The 19,728-nt window shown below is 40.9% G+C and overlaps 1 protein-coding gene across 1 annotated transcript in view; it reads left to right on the top strand.

Annotated features, from left to right (window-relative positions):
- The window catches only part of STOM (stomatin), a 44,050-nt gene extending 25,625 nt beyond the window's left edge, over positions 1 to 18,425 (top strand). Inside the window, exons 2-7 of the mRNA XM_074292952.1 lie at positions 204 to 307; positions 1,946 to 2,018; positions 5,216 to 5,298; positions 10,625 to 10,828; positions 12,619 to 12,753; positions 16,034 to 18,425. Of these exons, the coding sequence (XP_074149053.1) occupies positions 204 to 307; positions 1,946 to 2,018; positions 5,216 to 5,298; positions 10,625 to 10,828; positions 12,619 to 12,753; positions 16,034 to 16,228 (794 nt within the window). The 3' untranslated portion in view covers positions 16,229 to 18,425. The remainder of the gene's footprint in view (positions 1 to 203; positions 308 to 1,945; positions 2,019 to 5,215; positions 5,299 to 10,624; positions 10,829 to 12,618; positions 12,754 to 16,033) is intronic.
- The last annotated feature ends 1,303 nt before the right edge of the window (positions 18,426 to 19,728 follow it).

Below are 19,728 nucleotides of genomic sequence, written 5' to 3'. Positions count from 1 at the left end.
GAGAAACGCAGAGAAATGAGGTGAATTAGTGGCAGAGCTGAAACAAAAATCTAAGTTTCTTGATGATTAATTCCGTTTTCTCACTAATATATCAGATTAGCTCTCTAAACTCTTTGTTTCCCTATAGTATTGTCATACTACAATAATGATCCTCAAGATTTTATTTCATCTTGATAACATGAACTATATATTCTTTTCTACAGAAAGCCCCAGTAAGGGCCTTGGTTGCTGTGGATGGATTCTAGTGATTATATCCTTCATCTTCACAGCTATTACCTTCCCATTCTCAGTTTGGATGTGCATAAAGGTAATGGAACCTTTATTTTAGGAAACTTTGAAAAGGGGGTTGTGATTCCTTGTTTTAATGTGTGTGGATTCATTTGTGGATAGGTTTTTTTCTTATCCATAGGAACAAGACTTTAGAGCTGGGAGGGGCCTTTAGATACCATCTAGTAGTTAGTCCAACCTTCTCATTTTTTACCAATGAGTCAACTTCCCAGAAAGGGAAGACTACTTTGCCCAACATTATAGAGGTAGTAAGTGAAAGAGCCAAGAGTCAAATATAGGTCTTATTACTCCCAATTCATTTCTCTTTTCAGTGTATCACTTTGTCTTTTATTCCTTGCTTTCCCTTTTGAAAAATTCAATCTTCTACTACTTCTATGAAGAAGTTGAATACTATAGTCTTAGGAACTTTCTCTTGGACTTATGTAAGGGCTAAAGTAAGAATCTCTGTCAGCTTTTCTGGAGAGGCTTCTCCTTTGTCCTGATAGGTTAAACAGGTTCTGAGATGGTCATTGGCTTTATAGGATACAGTCAGTGATAATGATAGCCTCTTTCCTCTTCCGCTTCCTGCTGTAAGTGTCAGAACACCCACCAAGTATTTACCAACTTTTTAAAAAACTAGTCTTCTGATTTTATTGGTGCAGGGAATTCTGGATAAGGAAACTACTAAATAAATATCAGCAAATGCTCTGCGACTTTGGGGTCTTAGTATGTTGCCTAGGGCACTAAGACATGAAATTATTTGCCCAAGGTCATATGACCCTGTGTATGAGTGGATGTTCTTGAAACCATGTCTTCTCTATTGTGAAAAGATCTCCATTTACTATGTCTATTGCAGACTTTTCTTACTTATTTAATTCCTGCCACTTGGGAAAAAACAGAAGAATCTACAAGGTCTTAATTTTTTCTTCCTATTAGGTAAAAGATATTGAGTACCAAATCATTAAACTTTGAGTTGAGTAGGACCCTGGATACTAGGTACTCTCTAACTAGGTACTCTAACTCCTCTGGAAGCATGTAGTATCTCCAACAGTGGTGATAGGACAAAGATATCCCTGATGGTAGTTTTTTTGTACTTCAAGCCAAAATCTACCACTTCACAACCTTCCCTTTGCCCACTTGCCATTCATAGAGTCATATAGATCCTTCACATTGGCAGGGATCTCCAAGGTCATCTACTTCAAGTCACAAATGAATAAGAACACTCTTTACAAACTTCTTCAGCAAATGATCACCTCCCTCTTTGTGACTTGTACTGATTTGATACTTTTGATAGGACTTCAATTCTGCAGCACCAGGGCTAAGTAGAAACCCCATGTTCTTCCCCATAGAAGCTCTTCAGCTATCTGAAAACAATAAGCCTTGTTCCTCCTTCTCACTTCTTTCCTTAGGCTTCTCCTGGTTAAACACTCCTACTTCCTTCACTTATACTCTTAGATTTTATCTGCATAAAAAGATCAGCCTGCAATGACTAACTCATATGGAGTAGAGGTTGTGATCAGGATGTTCAATCAGAACTTAAATTTTGATTCAGAAAACATTTATTAAACTTCTGCTGCATGCAGACTCCTGCACTAGGCAAGAGATGGGGCACAAAGAAAAGACCTCAAGGTGCTTATTGTAGTCTCTTTAGAACATAATTTGCTGTTTCCTTTTCTAGATCATAAAGGAATATGAGAGAGCCATCATCTTCAGATTGGGTCGAATTCTGCAGGGAGGAGCCAAAGGGCCAGGTGAGTGAGAGTATCAGGAATTGTCCTTATCAGAGAAGAACAGTTTTTATCTACTCCGCTTAATTGCATCATCTGTTACTTCTTCCCACTTTCATACCCATGGAAGAATCTCAAATTCAATTTGATTCAGTAAATAGTTTAATTCCACCCTGGCATTATATCACGTATTAAGTATTTACCACATGAAAGATGGACTCATTGTTACTCAATTATTTCAGGTTCTTCATGACCCCATTTGGAGTTTTCTTGGCAAAGAAACTAAACTGGTTTGCCATTTCTTTCTCTAGCTTTTTTTACAGATGAGGAAACTGAGGCAAACAGATATAAGTGTCACACAGCTAGAAAGTATCTAAAGCAGGATTTGAACTTGGAAAAAATGAACCTTTCTGACTTTAGGCTTAGCTGCCCAGATAGGCTTAGCATGTGCATATAATACCTCATGACAAGGATGAAAATCAACATAGTATCTGTATTTGAGAGGGTTTAAGGGAATGAGATGGAAGAGTCTCTTGATGCTAATAACTAAGTCAGAATGTGGTAAATGTATTAAAGAGATCAGAGAGGAAAAGAAGAGGATTTCTCGACAGGGAAGTGTGGGGAAGAGCCCACCGTAGGACGAGCCAGACTCTCACGGGGCCTGGCAGGAGCAGCAGAAGTTTGTAAGGAGACAGCCGACAGGAGAGAACAGGACAAGATCTGCACATCGGGGAGTCCAGCCTGATTAGCGTGCCGAGGCGTTCAGAACATCGGGCCAGGGATGAAGACTGACCGAGTCACTTGTAACTTAGGACAGTGACAGCAGCTCAGATTGGTTGTAGACAGTTTGGTTTTTGCAGAGCCTGCCAGTGGGCAATGCAGGTGTTGTGGCAGGGCTACAGGTAAGCAGCAAGCCCAGGAAGGTTCGATGATGGCACTTCTTCTCTAAGGCCAGAACTCCTTCTGTTATCCACTACAAAGGCAGCCGGCCCTCTGGCAAGATACATACTATGCCCCCTCAACTATTTTATCTCAACAGTTGGTGGTGTGGTAGATAGAACCAGGAAGCCCTGAGTTCAGATCCAGCCTTAGACACTTGAGCAAGTCAACCCCCATCTGCCTTCTGCTTTCTCACTTGTAAGGGGGAGGGGGAACAATAGTACCTAATGAGATACTAATTGGAAAACATTCAGTACAATGGCAGCACAAAGCAGGTGCTACATAAATGTGACAATTACCCTAATGATAAGGATGACACTATCATAGATGCTGAGTTAGACCAGCATTGCCCCATGATGTGTACAGAGACCTTTTAAATTCTTTCCTTACAACCCCCTGCGAGGTGAGCACTATAAATGTTATCACTTCCTTTATATAGGGGCCCAGAAAGGAAAGTAACTTGCTGGGGTCCGACAGCAAGAATTAGAACTCATTACCTCTGACTCCAAATCCAGTTTGATCCACCTGGTATACAATGCTTCCCAAACTTTTTGGTCCCAATACTCCTTTATATTCTTAAAAACTACTGAGGACTTGAAAGTTTACTGTTTACTGGTAAATCTACTTGTTAAATCTATTGATATTTGAACTGAAAATATTTTATTATTATTATGAAAATAATAAGCTAGAAGAAAGCAAATCTAAATTTTCTTTGCTTGTTTTTTCCCTTTTGTTATCTTCCTACCCTGACCCGTGATACACTCTTAGAATTTCCTTTTCTGGAGTGCATTTCCTACAGTGATCCCTGTGAAGGAGCCCAGTGCAAAGATGATTTTCCTAATATAGTTTTGCTTTAAGCCCTGAGAAAGACTCAACCCGGGGCATGCTTATCAAGCAGTTTTTTGTGCTTCATAAACTATTAAGCTTAAGAGACCTTGGATGTTTTCTCATCCAATCCCCTCATTTTACACAGGAGAAAGAGGAAATGACACAGACACATTAACACAGTTAATGATTGGCTGAACTGGGGCTTCCACTTGGCCTGACTCTTCTAAGCCAGTTCTCTTTCCATCATACCATGAGAAAAGTAGGCTCACTGAGGCCTGTTGAAAGAAAAGAAGGATTTCAGCAGGTAGAGATGTGGAGGATGTCGGCAAGGAGGCAGCCAATCTTCTATAAATTATCTTGTCTGAGACACACAGCTAGTACCTGTGAGACTTAGATCATGATTCCAAGTCGTGTTGCATATTGATGTCTAAACCTACCTGCTAGATGTGGAGAGTGAAACATTGGATACCAGATAAAACTAATAATATAGATAATAATAGCTAGCATTTGTATAGTATTTTGAGATTTGCAAAGTACTTTAAAACATTTCTTACCTTGTTCTATTCTCACAACAATCCTGTAAGAAAACAAAGAAGAAAATAAGTATTTATTGGCTACTCTGTGCCAGGCACTATGCTAAATGCTCACTCTTCACAACTCTGGGAAGCAGGAGCTATTTTCCCTATTTTACAGATGAGAAAACTGAGTCAAACTTTCCCAGAGCCATACAAGTAGTGTCTGAGTCTTTATTTGAACTCAGATTTTCCTGACTTCATGCACTGTGCTCTATCTACTACAATACCTGATTGTCTTGAGGACGTTTTTAAGTGAGGTATGTAGAATTTATTATCATTTTATATATGAGGAATTGAGGCAAAGAAATTATATATCTTGCCCTGGATCACAAAACTAATATGTACACAGAAGAGGCAGCCAGATGTGAAATTTGTTGCTTCCAAAGACCCAACTTTCTCCAACAGCTTTTGAGTGAAATTTACCCAGAAATAGGACATTCTAAGAACTTACAGTTCTTTTGGGGGAATTAAGTGTGGAATACAATATCCGTTTAGGTCATTGTTGAGTAGTTTTGCTTAATTGGTTTTCCTTGTTACATGGTAGAATTTTGGGGAGGAAGATCAGGCAGTCATATTTGGAAAAGACTCATGTGCAAACAAAAGACTTCAGTAAAACTTAATTTTAAAAAGAAAAATGAACAATATTATACTGTATTTAAGAAATCAGAAAGACACAGAGACTAGTCTCCCATGACTAGTCACAGGGTCTTGGTTAAGAAAAATGTATTGGTTGATAGAGAATGGCCTTGTGCAGACTGGCTCCTTGCATGTCAGTCTAGATGTAAAATTGGTTAGATTTGATTCTCTTCTGATTTAATGACAAAATAAAGTCATTAGATATCACTGTCTCATTAATCTTCTGATTCTTTTCCTGCACAGGGCTCTTCTTTATCTTGCCCTGCACTGACAGCTTTATCAAAGTGGACATGAGGACCATTTCATTCGATATTCCTCCTCAAGAGGTAAAGTTGCTCTTCATTCTTAACATTTCTCTTCTATGGATTTCTAGTGGAAAATATAATTTTCTGTATCTTGCTCTTTTGTTCTTAGAGTCTTGACTTTTTTATTTTAGGTTGCACGTTTAAGATGAATTTTGTTATGTCCAAGTTGATGTTCACAGCAACCCTCCCAGTAAACAATTGATATTGTCATCCCATAATCAGAATTTCAGCTTATAAACAGCCACAATGGCTACTTATTTAACCCATAGCTGAAAAGAAATTCTCTCTACAGAGTAGCTGGAAAAGGTTCTTGTAATCTCTATTTAAAGACCTCCTGGGAAAGGAAACCCATTACTTCTGGAAACCACTCATTCTAGTCCATTTTGAACACTGACTATTAGAAAGTTTTCTTGTAAATCAAGGTTAAAATTTTCACATTAGAAGACAAAAAAAGCCCCCCAAAAGATACACAATTTACCTAAGGGCACACAGTGAATTATAGCTTATCCTAGAATGGTGAGCCTAGGAGAACATTATTTATTTATTTATTTATTTGCTGAGGCAATTGGGGTTAAGTGACTTGCCCAGGGTCACACAGCTAGGAAGTGTTAAGTGTCTGAGACCAGATTTGAACTCAGGTCCTTATGACTTCAGGGCTGATGCTCTATCCACTGTGCCACCTAGCTGCCTCTGGAAGAACTTTAGAATGCAGAATCATAGGGTCTAGGGCTAGAAGGGGAGAACCCTAAGGGTATCTAGTTCAATCTCTTTAGAAAAGTTATGGGACTTTACCCATTGTAAGTAGAAAAACTGAGCTAAAAACCTACATCCTGTGGCTCCAAATGCCCTAGCTAGTATTATGTATCATTTTAGAGCTGGTCCAGCCATCATGTACTGATGAAGAGTGACCCAGGAGTTTATCCCAAAGGTGGTGATGGACTCTCGGGGTAGAACAGCAAATGATTGGCAGGGCTGGGTCTGAAGCCCAAATCTCCTGCTTCCCTTCGCTTTCACTATACTCTGGTAGGCTAATGGCAGCAAAGAGAAGAAAGATGGGAAGAAAGCCATAGTTTTGGGAATCAGTAACTACAACACGTTCCTTTACTCTCCACTGAAGTGTGGCCTTGTTCTCTCAGCCTTAGGTGGGGAAAGGCCTATTGGGCAATAGTGAAAGACCCAGGCTATTAGTCTCTTCCCAGTGAAGGGATTGTCCCCAGTGGAGCCCCTTTTGGAAGGACTACCCTTGCTTTCTGCAGACACTGATGCAATGGAGCTGGGTTATTCTAAGATGCTACATTTCAGCTACCTTTCCTGTCCTCAGGAGATTGATCAATGCACTTGGCAAAGGCTTCTGTTCTCTTGTCCCTTGTGGATTTACTGTGAATTAAGGTAAACATTCTGCCTGAGATAAACACTGGGCTGAGGCAATGGAGGCAGAAAGAATGTTAACATGGATAAAAGTCACATTAGCAAAGATTTTCTTTGGCATTATGGGATCACAGCTAGAAAGCTAGAAGAAACCTTGGATAATTTAAGCCCATTTTGTGGATGAAAAAGCCAAGGCCTGGAGAAATTGAAGTGATTTTCTCCAAGATGCTACCAGGTAATAAGGGACAGAAGTGGAATTTGATGATCTGACTGCCTCTACTGCCTCTGTTATATTTCTAGAAACCACTGAATCTGTAAACTACGAGTTATTATTTGGATCATTGCTTTAATCCCCAAGTACTTTATGTGATCATCATTTCATTGGTATATTTGATAAAACCCATTTGGCTAATGTTACTGTTAATATAATGCTTCCACGGATCTATGGAATGTTTTATTTTATTTTGTTTTATTTTATTAAAACTTTTTATTTTCAAAAAATATGCATGCATTATTTTTTAACATTGACAGTTGCATAGCCTTGTGTTCCAAATTTTCCCCTCCTCCCCCCACCCTCTCTCCTAGATAGTAAGCAATCCAATATATGCTATACAATATTCAATATATATAAACATATTTATACAATTATCTTTTTTTTATAATATTATCCCTTGTATTCATTTTTCCAAATTATCCCCCCTCCCTCCACTCCCTCCCCCCCCCCGATGACAGGTAATCCCATACATTTTACATGTGTTACAATAAAACCTAGATACAATACATGTGTGTAAATACCATTTTCTTGTTGCACATTAAGTATTAGCTTCCGAAGGTATAAGTAACCTAGGTAGATAGACAGTAGTGCTAACAATTTACATTCACTTCCCAGTGTTTCTTCTCTGGGTGTAGCTACCTCTGTCCATCATTGATCAACTGTCTATGGAATATTTTAGAAGAGCAGCAGCAAGGTTTGCAATCAGAAGGCCTGGAAAGGGTCCTGGAGCACAGAATGTGAGATCATCAGAGGCGTGTGAGGGCTTTCCCATTGTGCCCACGAGGAAAGTCCTTGAAATATGAAGTGCCCTGAGAAATGGTACCAGAAAGGCCCGTGGGGCCCCCCAGACTCATACAACAGTCAGATAGGACCTTAGAAATCAGCTGATCCAAACTGTTCGTTTTATAGTTGAGGAAATGGGAGTCAAGCCTCAAGTCAGCTAGTCTAGACTTCTCTATCAGAGGTCTTTATTTGTTAGCCTTAATTCTCCCTTTTGCCCATTTCTTAGGTAGAGAAGTCAGGTCTCCTTTTTGAAGTAGAAGGCTACAGGAGGATTCCTCCTTTGGAGTGAAGCCATTTCCACCTGAAGCCCCGACCTTGAGTAATGTGTGCTTTTGCCATTTCCTTTTAGAGTAATCTAGGTGGTGCAGCATCTCCTTATTGCCAAATTGGCTCCTTACAGAAAACTGTCACACAGGATGAAGCAGAGCAGGTCATCACACTTAATGGTAGAGTCCTCCAGATGAAGAAAATAAGAAGAGATAATTCTTTTCCCTTCAGTCCTAGAGATTTTTCTTCAGAAAAGATTAGCTAACTCAGACAGAAGTTGTAACAGACTGCAAATCTTCCTTTTTTTTTTTTTTTTTTTTTTGGTTTAAAAAGGTATGAATTTGCTGGGGTGTGGTTCCTATCTTCCTCGTTGTGATAGGAAACAGGCCAGAAGGCCTTCTGTTCTCCAGGCTTTACTCCACATCCCTCCAGATAGTGCTGATATTTTGAAAATAGGGATAATCTGTAAATTTGGAGAAGTACCTAGAGATATTCAGACCAAAGAAGTCTGGGGATGGGGTTGAATAGGGTGAGGACTGGCAGAACTAAAAGCTATGCTGGAACAGAACAAAGGAGCAAATCCAGGCCTACTATAAGACAAAACTTACTGGCAATTAGACCTTCTCTACTCCAGGTGGAAGAGGACAGAGTAACTAAACAGCCTCCAGAGATAGATTTCCCTCCCTTGAGTTCTTAAACTCCAGCTGCACAAATACTCGGTTGAGTGTAATCACAGAGGAGGATTACTGTTTAGGTATGGTTTGGACTGTATGGTCCCTGTGGTCCCTTTCAACTTTGAGATTCTGTGATTCATGCCTTTGTCTCCTATTAAAATGCAGGTGCTCCTTGTTAATTGAATGATATGATAATCATAGCTCACATTTCTCTACCCATCAGTCAGTTAATAAGCATATATTAAACTTGTATGCCAGGCACTCTGCTAGGTTCTGAGATGTAATTTAAAATAATGTAACAGTCTTTACTCCATGGAACCTGAATTTGAGAGCCTTTTAAGCATTACAGAATTCCTTTTCTCATAGTAACCCAAGAGGGAGTCTTGCATCTAGATAAGAAAACTGAAACTTGGGAAGTCAAATTGCCTTATCTGATGTAATTGGGCTATTAAGTGTCAGAGCAAGGATTTGAACTCATGTCCTCTGATTGTTGGGCTGTCTTCTCACTAGACCTCAGAAAATGTGACAAATTCTGTCCTTTACCTTTAGTACAATCTACGCTATTTACCTTTTACTGTATAGACAGTGAGGAGCCAAAGTTGAAAGTTTATCCAGTTCCTGTCTTCATAGAGTTTATACACTTTTACTTGGCAAGGGCAGGATATGGGGGGTGGGGGGAGGATCAGGGAGCAGGATGGAGAAGAGGTATAAGATGGACATGATATAATACAAGGAGTGCGATAATGATGGGGCATGCGATACAGAAGCACTGAACCCCAAGAGTATTGAGTGCTAGGACTTTCTCTTCATATCGGCCACCAAATGTTGGGGTTTTCAGCTAGTGTTGCAAAGTTTCTCAAAAGAATCCTTAGACCTTGTCCAAATCAAGAAGCAAAGGTTTTATTACACTGTTGACAATGCATTAAATTCCAAAAGAGTTTAGATATTGAGAAGGGGAAAGATAGGGTGCCAGTTCCCTAGTGGAACTTGCCATTAATAAGGGGAAAGATGCCATTAAGGCAGGAAAAGTTCCCAATGAACCAGATATTGGGATGCTTAGTAATCCAGCTAAGCCTGAAAGGACATAAGGAAGAAGTGAGGTACCAGTAGGTTCTTTCATAGAAGAAAAATATTCTGGGAGATTGATGGCATAACGTGGCCTTCTGACTCTAACTGGGGGGATGGGGGGAGGCCGGCGGCGGGTCTTGATAATTTTGTCAATGCAAGGAATTCTACTAGGAATTCAACTAGGGCCCACTTAAGAAGAGGTAATCTGTCTGTGCTCTAAGGCCAAATATAAAATCCTCTCTTTGACTTCCAAACCCTTCATTATTTAGCCCTTTCTTTCTTTTCCAGTATCCTTATATCTCACTCTTCTCCACATGGATCTGCAGGCTTTTCTTTATACAGGACTCCAGGCTTTCTCTCTAATTGATTCTCCTGGTTTCCTTCAAGTCTCAACTAAAGCCCATCTTGAAGACTTTATTAGTCAGTTCTCCTTAATCTTACTTAGCGCCTTCTCTATGCTGCCTGAGGTGAGGAACCATCACCAGTTTGTCCTGTAAACATGTAGTATGTATATATTTGCTTGTAAGTTGTCTCTTCCCATTAGACTATGAGCCCCTTGAGAACAGAGATTGATGTTGCCTTTCTTTGTATATCTAGCACATAGCACACTGCCTGGCACAAAGAAAGCCATATCATCACCCAATAATAAAAGCTAGTTGATTTCTAATGGAGGGAATAATTATTATATTTAATATTTCCATAGCACTTACTATGTGCTAGGCACTATGCCAAGTGAACAACAAAGAATTCATGGAAAAGGTCATGCTTGGGGTTAGGCCTTGAAAGAATAAAGGGATTGTACCGGAAACGCTTTTTTTGGTCTCAAAAATAAAACAAAACAAAACAAACAAAAAAACATTATTTCCTGCAGGATATACTTAAGAACATAAAGTTCTTTCTTTTCTTCATGTAGATTCTCACCAAAGATTCTGTGACTGTCAGTGTGGATGGAGTGGTTTATTATCGTGTCCAGAATGCCACCCTGGCAGTGGCCAACATCACCAACGCTGACTCGGCCACGCGCCTGCTGGCACAGACAACCCTGAGGAATGTCCTCGGCACCAAAAATCTCTCTCAGATCCTCTCCGACCGGGAGGAGATTGCCCATAACATGCAGGTGGTTCGCCAGTCGCATCAGTAATTAGGGCTTCCCAGAGTTGGGAATTAAAACAGGCTTTGGAAAAGAAGGTGGTGGAGTGGAGAGGGTCACTGGGTTAGAAAGCCCCAAAGTCTTTCCCCAGAAATGTCCTCCCAGGTAGCTGCCAAACTGGAGCAGGAGGACTTTTATTAGGTCCTAGAATTTAAAGCTGAAAGGGCCTTTAGGTGTTACCCAGTCCAGTCCCCTGGTTTAACAGGAAATTGAAGCCCAGATAAGCCACAGGGTGATAATGAAAAGGAACCCAAAAACCTAGGTTAATTCCTAGCTGTTGGTACCTGCTACCTGTGTGTAATCTCGGGAAGTGGGAATATTCTCAGGGCACCATTGAATTAAAGGGTTCTTCCACCACTGATCCTTTGATTCAGTGATTTAGAGCTTGCTATCACAAAGTGGTTTTCCTAAAGCACAGCTCTGACCAAGGTCTACCTCATCTTCATCCCTACCTGCCATTATAGCTTCTTGCTACCTCTAGGATCCAATATTAAGCTCCTCTGTTTGGCTTCTAAAGCTCTTCACAACCTGCCTACTTCTTCCCTTTCCAGTCTTTATATACTTAACTTCCTGTCATCTCCATGGTCCCACTACACTGCCCTGGCTATTCCTCCCCATCTCCCAACTCTGCGTTCTCACTGACTGTCCACCATTCATGGAATGTTCTTCCTCTTCACTTCTTTCTCCTGGCTTCCATCCTCTACAAGAAGCTTTTCCCACTCTCTCCTCCCTCTTTGTTGCTAGAGCCTTCCCTATGAGATCACCTCCCGTTGTCACTGTATATAATATCTGACTTTTATGTAGTTGTTTTCATTTTGTCTCTTCCTTGTGGTTTCCTTGAAAACAGGGACTGTTTTTTGTAAGGTTCTGGTTGGTTTTCTGGAAGTCTCTGGACCAGCCTTCGTTTCAGCAGAGTAACCACCATGAGAATAGCCAGGGACACAGTCCAAATTCTTTGTCTCCTTGCCTGGGGCTCGGCTAGCTTTCTGGAGGCCCTCCAGACTGGCCTTGGTCTCGGTGGGGGAAGCAGGAGGACAGGCCAGCCACCACGGTGCCAGGAGATGGAGTGAACGTCTGAGTCCGAGGGCTTGTGCTCCAGCCACCACAAAGGTGGACGATGGAATGAATGTCTGGCTGAGTTTGTCCCAGTTTATATGCAGTACGCCGAGTATAAACCAATCATTATATCACTAGGGAACCATTATTTGTTGTAAGATTAAATCAGTCATACTGAACCAGAGAACTATTAATCACCATGCTAAACTAGATAACCATTGTCTTATCACTTCCACTGAGTTAGCACTTATAAGAATCTTTGTTTCAAGTACAGAGTTCTGGCCCGTAATAGTTTTTGCCTTTTTGTCTCTAGGATTTAGCAATAGTAAGTGCTTAATAATTAAGTGCCTGGCACATAATAAGTCTTTTTATTCATTGCCCATAGTCACATAGCCAGTAAGTGTCAGGGATGGGAGTCCAGCACTTTGGCCATACTTTTTATACTCATTTTTACAGCTAAGGAAACCAAGGTCCATCTAGGGGAGATAACTGGTGGGTAATGGTGGGTTAGAAACCAGCTCTCTTGACTTTCCATTGTTCTGCACACACAACTAACAGACTGCAACTTTGCCAGCCTCTCTCCCTCCCCACCCATGTCATACCTGTGGAACTTAGCATCCACCTCAGGGTCCCCTGCCTCCCCCTTGTTCCGTATGCTGGGACTGGGAATACCTGACTTTCATTCCTTTTGTCTCCAACAGGCCACCCTGGATGACGCCACTGATGACTGGGGGATAAAGGTGGAGCGCGTGGAGATTAAGGATGTGAAGTTACCTGTGCAGCTGCAGAGAGCCATGGCCGCCGAGGCGGAGGCTTCCCGGGAGGCCCGCGCCAAGGTAACCCACAACTGCCCTGACTCCGAGGATAGGAGTGCAGTGTGGCACAGCTAGAGGCCTTCCTGTCGTGTATTCCCCTGAGATTGTCTCCCTCTTCTCTCTCCCTTTCAGGCCTTTGCTTCCTCATCTGTCATTGCTTTTCTGTGACTCCTTATGCCAAAACTTCTTCAGCTGTGGCTCACGGCCCCACATGGCTCGTGAGACTGAATGTGGGGGTCACAAAAAATGTAGCAATAGTAGAAGGTTTCTGAAGGCAAGGGCCAAAAGTTAATTCAAAATCAAACGTGTAATGAACCCGAGGTGTCTCTGGCAGGGCTCGCCACTGAGGCCTTCGTGCTGACACACAGCACACATACTTTTACGTTCGGGACCGATTCAGAAGAGGGTCAAATAAAAATTTCTCTGGCAAAAAGGGGTCATCAGTGGGAAAGTTTTCAGAAGCTTTGCTTTGTGCCAGCTCCCATTTCTGTAGCTTTGTCAGTCTTACAAAGTATTTACCTCATAACCTCATGATAAGGTAGGTCAGATAGGGATTAAGATTCTCACTGTAGCAGCATAAGAATTACTGTTCCCATTTCATACATGAAAAAACTGACCCATGTGGAGAAAATCAAATTTTCAGGCCCCTGATGGCTATATACTATAACCTGCTTTCTTTAAAAAGTAGTATTTATTCCTATATTAATATCAGTGAATGCTGTTTCTTTAGCACTTTCTTTACAGCAATCTTGTGAGTTCAAGTATTATTTTCCCCATTTAACTAATGTGAGTAAGCCAAAGTTGAGGGGAATAAAATTGACTTGCTCAAAATCACCTGGCCTCTAAGTGGCTAAGCTAGTCTCATGATTCCAAATTGAAGCAACTGACTGAGGGTGCATGGTGAACTGCCACTGGACTTGCCATGCACACATCCTAGTTGAACATTAGTAAGAACAAAAACCCCAGCCCATTTGTACTCATTTGACAGCTATTTGCTCGATCATTGTCTTGGGAAATCAGATTGCAGTGGGTTTTTTTTCTATGACACATTGACTCACTAAGTGAAAGGATTCTTAATTGTGGAGCAGTCATAACTTTAATTCTCATAGAATTTAGGGCTGGAAAGGAATTTCAAGATTGCTAGTTCAAGCCTTTTATTTGGTAGATGAGCAAACTGAAGCTTAGAAAGATGCAGTGCATTAACTGGGGTTACTCGGTAGTAGAAACAGACAAAACTTTCCTGATTTTGTTTTTTTCCAAAAATCAAGCTCTTGAGGGTGTAAAAATCCTCAGTGGAATGGAGAGACCGACCTAACCTATAGCATAAGTCTTTCTGTGTATAACTTCCCCGAAAAGGCATCATTCGCTTCAGTCCCCACTGAAGGAGACCTCACTGTAACTCTAAAAGCAGCTTCTTCCAGAGGACTGCCCTTGTGAGCAAAGTCCTTCCTCCTCTAGAGTCAAAATCTACCTCCCTGAATTAGAATTCTTGGCATTGGATCTAGTTCTATCCTTTGAGGCAGTCTGCCCTTTGGCTCTTCAGAGATTTGAAGACAGGACTCGGGTTTATTCCTTCACATAAGCTTTCTCCCATGCCTGGAAAGGCACTCCCTCTTATCAGTCAGTACATTTTTATTAAGAACTTACTATGTGCCAGGCCTTGTGCTAACACATACATACAAAAGAGACAAAAATACAGTTGCTGCTTACAATCTAATGGGGGAAAACATATATACAAGGCAAACTGCAGACAATAAATAGGAAGTAATCAATGGAGAGGTGCTAGAATTAAATGGGTTTGGGGACAGCTTCTTGTAGAAGGTGAGATTTTAGTTAGGACTTAAAGGAAGCCAGAGAGGTCAGTAAACAGAGGCAGAAGAGCATTCTGGGCTTAGGGGACAGCCAGAGAGAGCCCCTGGAAATGAGAGGTGAGGAATCTTATCCGGCAGGAGGCTGGTATCTCGGGATCCAAGAGCACAGATCAGGGAGTAAGGTATCTAAAGATAGAGAGATAGGAGGGGCTAATATAGGAAAGGGTTTGAATGCCATTGATCCTGGAGGTCATAGAGAGACATTGCAGTTTATTAAGTAGAAATGGTGACACGATCAAACCTGCATTTGAGGAAAATCATATCATTCTTACCTGTCATGGCTCCTCCCATAAGCCACTTCCCTGAATTCTTCAAATTAGCTCATTTATTTCTCCTCCAGAGCCCACAAAGTCCAAAGGACTTTCGTTTTTTGTCTTTGTGCCCTCTAGCACATAGCATGGTGCTCTTCGCTTAGTGTTTATTGGATTTATTTATTTTTTGGTGCTGGACCAGTGCTCTGCTGCATCCTGTGGTTGAATTGCTTGGGCCCAGGGAGAGGCTAAGACTCAGCCACAGTCACGTAGCCAATATTTGGCAGAGCAGGTACTGAACTCTGGTCTTCTGGACTTCTCCTTACCATGGCTTATTCTTGAAGCTAATTATCCCGTTTCTTCATATTTCCAGTCCTGTCATTCTAGTCTTTTTTCTAGATGAGCATCGGCTTGTCAGAGCCTCCCTAAATGTATGGCCTGGGCTTATCCCAACGACAGATAACAAGAAGACCTGTTGGTCCTCTCCAAAATGCAGATTGAATTGGTTTCAACCAAAAATATTGTCCCATGAAATAAGTTATCTTTAACAGTGAGTGACCTGGGAGTAGAATGATTCTATTCCATAATGCTTTAGGATGTGTGGACTACTCACTATGATGAGTTGATGCTGGGTAGTGGAATTAATACAAGTCTTTTCAGCTTTAAGGTACTGATGAGAAAATGAATGCTTTACAATCCTTTCCAGATGATGTGATGGAAAGGGCTGTGGTCTTGGAGAAGGAAGGCCTGAGTTTCAATTCCAGCTCTCTCAGACACTAGCTACATGACTTTGATCAGCAGTCACTTCCTGCCCCTGAACTTCAGAGTCTTCATCTGTAAAATAGGTGCTTTTTATTTGTACTTTATTGAGCTTTACAAGGTGATGGTGAGTTATGAATCTGGCAAATCTTAGTGACAGAGAGATAAGAGTTGTTCCTTGTGGTGTAGAAGAATCTGTTAATCATGCTACCTTTCCTGCTAAGGCCCCAGTTTCCCTTTCTATAAAACAAGAACATTGGACCAGATGATTTCTAAAGTTTGGTTGCAGCTCCAACCCTGCAGTCTCCTAGATAATATGGCAGCAAACAAGTCCTGAGCAGGCAGGCCCCCATTGTGTGTGTCACTGCTCAAATAGGGACGTCCTGACTGAGTGATTCACTCCTGTTCCTTGTGCTCCAGGTCATTGCTGCTGAAGGGGAGATGAATGCTTCTCGGGCCTTGAAAGAAGCATCCATGGTCATCACCGAGTCCCCTGCCGCTCTCCAACTGCGCTACCTGCAGACCCTGACAACCATTGCTGCAGAGAAAAACTCAACCATTGTCTTTCCGCTGCCCATAGACATGCTTCAGGGTATTATGGGGGCAAAGCATTAGGCCCGTTTAAGACTGAGCTGTCCAGAAGGAAGGCTGAGCTGGGGACCCAAAGTAGCCTCTAGCCTGCAAAGAGTGAATGAGGTGAAAGAGATTTCCCCACTACCTCCTCCTTCCTCTTCCTTCTGCTTTCTGTCTTGTTATGCTGAGTTTGATGTGCTTAGACTATCTAGTGATCATAAGAACAAACCAATGAGTAGTTAGCTTTGGTAACTTGAAAGAGATCAGACAGGGGGATGATTTTGGTGTCTTACCCTTTTTATGCTTTTTGATAATCCTTTTGTAGCTCAAATACCTCTTTTGGTTGAGTTGGCCCATTGCTCATCTTGGCAGCCCAGAGAAAGGGCAAGTACTGACTGATCTTCCCCCTTCCCCTTACCACATTTACTCAGTCTAGAAAGTGGTCTCAGCACATAATAAAACGCAGAGTATTAGAACCTGAAACGGTAGAGCTGAAAGGGACCTTTAGAGATCCTGAGTGTGTTGGACCAAATGATCTTTAAGGCACCTGCTAGTTCCAGGTCTACAATTTAGTTCAGCCCCTTTATTTTACATGGGAAGAAATTGAGGCCCAGAGAGAAGAAAAGGTATTCGTAAAGCCACATAGTGAAGGAATAGCAGAGCCACTAGGATCCTCAGTCTCTTGACAGCAGGCTGGGGTCCTTTCTGCCTCCTGCTGTGAAAGAGGGCTTGATTCCAAACCCTACATTAGTTGTCTTACTGCTTTCTCTGCAAAGGACTATGTCTGTGGTCCCCTTCCCCAACCTCCCTTGTTCCGTACAAATTCAAACCATCTTTTGAACTCGGTCCCCTTTGTTGAAGGAGGCCTTTTGCTTCTCAGCATGGAGAAGGACTAGAGCGTTTAGCCCCTGCCCTTGGTACTAGAGATGGCTATATTCTGCTGCCCTGCAAGACGTCACTAGCCTCTCGTTGCCATGGCTGCAGACTGGGTAGTCATGGAGATGGTATCATCAGAGCCCCATTTCTGCCATTCAGAAAGATTAAGCTAACCTTTCTAAACCTCTCAAGGCCTTTTACAGATCTGCAATCATCTCTATCCTTTTCAAAAAGAAGTTTATTTTTTGTTGGGCTTTTTTTTAAAAAATTGATTGGAGCTTCTTTGGTGAATGAGCAATGTGTTGGCCTTCTTACAAAGCAGCTGAAACCCCTTCCCAGAAGTGCTTTATTATCTCAGACTTGCCTATCTTCAAGCATCAGGTTTAAAATAGTTTTTGTATTGTGACTTTTTTAAATGAACCTTTCTCTTAACTTCTCTAAGCCAACTTTTGTGGATCTCTTTCTGTACCTTTAGAACTCAATGTGGTTGTCTTTTCAAAAAAAGTTACAGGAAGACACTGTATTTTACAGACATCATGATTCATATTATATATATATATATCCCAGTGAAGTGTCCTTGGTTTATAAATACTTATGGAACAATTCCCCTTACCTATTATAAGAGTATGCTGAGGGTTCTGTGGATGGGAGCAGCCTCAGGGTTAAAGGGAGAGGCTCAAGAAACAACTCCCAGAAATTAGATGTTTAAAATTTGCAAATGAAAACTTCAATTCCATTTCAGGCTGGCTCTTCACCTTTTTCCCCATCATGCATTTCACCCTGAAAAAATTAATAATACTACTATTCTTCCCACTTATAGTAGTCTATTTCACATCTCTCTGAGACTTGGGCCCAACCTGGAAACAGTTTTCTGTGGTTCCAATTCTCGAGTTTAGATGTAGTCATTTATTCCCCTTGTTAATTTGCCATCATTTTTTTCTTTCTTCCAGTTAAAGACTTTTTAAAATTTTTCTTTGTGAGTCTCTGGGCTTTTTTTCTTTTTTTAAATGTAGATTATAAAATTCATAGATATATTTTTTTAATTTAAAGGTTTTATTTTTTTGTTAACCCAATTCTAAAAAAGCTTTCCTACCCTTCCCCATCTCCCCATATCTCACCCCTTAAACTGGTCTGTTGACCAAGGAAGCTATATATGCTATGTGCTCATTTCTTTGTCTCACACTTGTAGAATTTACTATTTTCCCTGGTTGCTTTAAATCTAGATCCCAAGCTGCCTTTCCTTATCTGTTTAGAGATAGCAAGAGCAATAGCTTTGGGTGGAATATCTTGTGAGGGACTGGCCTGTGGAAGCTGAAGATCGAGGATTCTCCCAAGGGAGCCTTAATAAATTGTTGTGTGCCTCTTTTCCTGGTCCTGTTGTCTTTTTGTCTGTATATGATACATATAACATATCCTGCAACCTATTCTATCTCAGAGGTTGAAGCTAGTGGATTTTTTGAGCTTTGGGGTTGAGTTGCAGTACACTAAGGCAATTAGGTATCCTTCCAATTTTAAATCTAAATGGTAGCAGTCTATTTCAGGATTTCTTAAATTTTTTTCACTCATAGCTCCTTTTCACCTGAGAAATTTTTATGTGAACCCAGGTATTTAGGAATATGAAATAGGTTATCAGTAAATGTTTGACATATACCTAACTTCATGACCCCCACATTTAATTATGAGAGCTCCATATGGAGTCACTAACCACAATTTAAGAAGCTGGGATCTACTTCACACTTCCTCTGAGGCTCAGAACTGACCCTTAAACATCACAAAGTTCTGTGACTCCAGTTCTCAAGCTTAGACATAATCATTCATTTCCCCCAGTTGATTTGCCATCATATCTTTTGTTTCAATTAAAACTTCTTAATGGGTTGTACATTTTAAAATACCATTTTTTGAGGTCAGTATGGTTTTCACATTTTCTAAAAAAAAATCTAGTAAATTTTATTTAACAATTTTTAGGGGCAGCTAGGTGGTGCAGTGGATAGAGCATCAGTCTTGAATTCAGTAGGACCCGAGTTCAAATCTGGTCTCAGACACTTAACACTTCCTAGCTGTGTGACCCTGGGCAAGTCACTTAACCCCAGCCTCAATTTATTTTTTTAAAGGTTTTTTTTTTAAATTTTTATTTTATTTTATAATTATAACATTTTTTTGACAGTACATATGCATGGGTAATTTTTTACAACATTATCCCTTGCACTTACTTCTATTCAGATTTTTCCCTTCCTTCCCCAACCCCCTCCCCCAGATGGCAAGCAGTCTTATATATGTTAAATATATTACAGTATATTCTAGATACAATATATGTATGTAGAACCGAATTTTTTGTTGCACAGGAAGAATTGGATTCAGAAGGTAAAAATAACAGTTTACACTCATTTCCCAGTGTTCCTTTTCTGGATGTAGCTGGTTCTGTCCATCATTAATCAATTGGAATTGGATTAGCTCTTCTCTATGTTGAAGATATCCACTTCCATCAGCATACATCCTCGTACAGTATCATTGTTGAAGTGTATAATGATCTTCTGGTTCTGCTCGTTTCACTCAGCATCAGTTGATGTAAGTCTCTCCAAGCCTCTCTGTATTCCTCCTCTTGGTCATTTCTTACAGAACAATAATATTCCATAACATTCATATACCATAGTTTACCCAACCATTCT

This window comes from Sminthopsis crassicaudata, chromosome 2, assembly GCF_048593235.1.
Source record: "Sminthopsis crassicaudata isolate SCR6 chromosome 2, ASM4859323v1, whole genome shotgun sequence".
Classification (NCBI taxonomy): Eukaryota; Metazoa; Chordata; class Mammalia; order Dasyuromorphia; family Dasyuridae; genus Sminthopsis; species Sminthopsis crassicaudata.
This window is presented reverse-complemented; position numbering and strand designations above follow the sequence as displayed.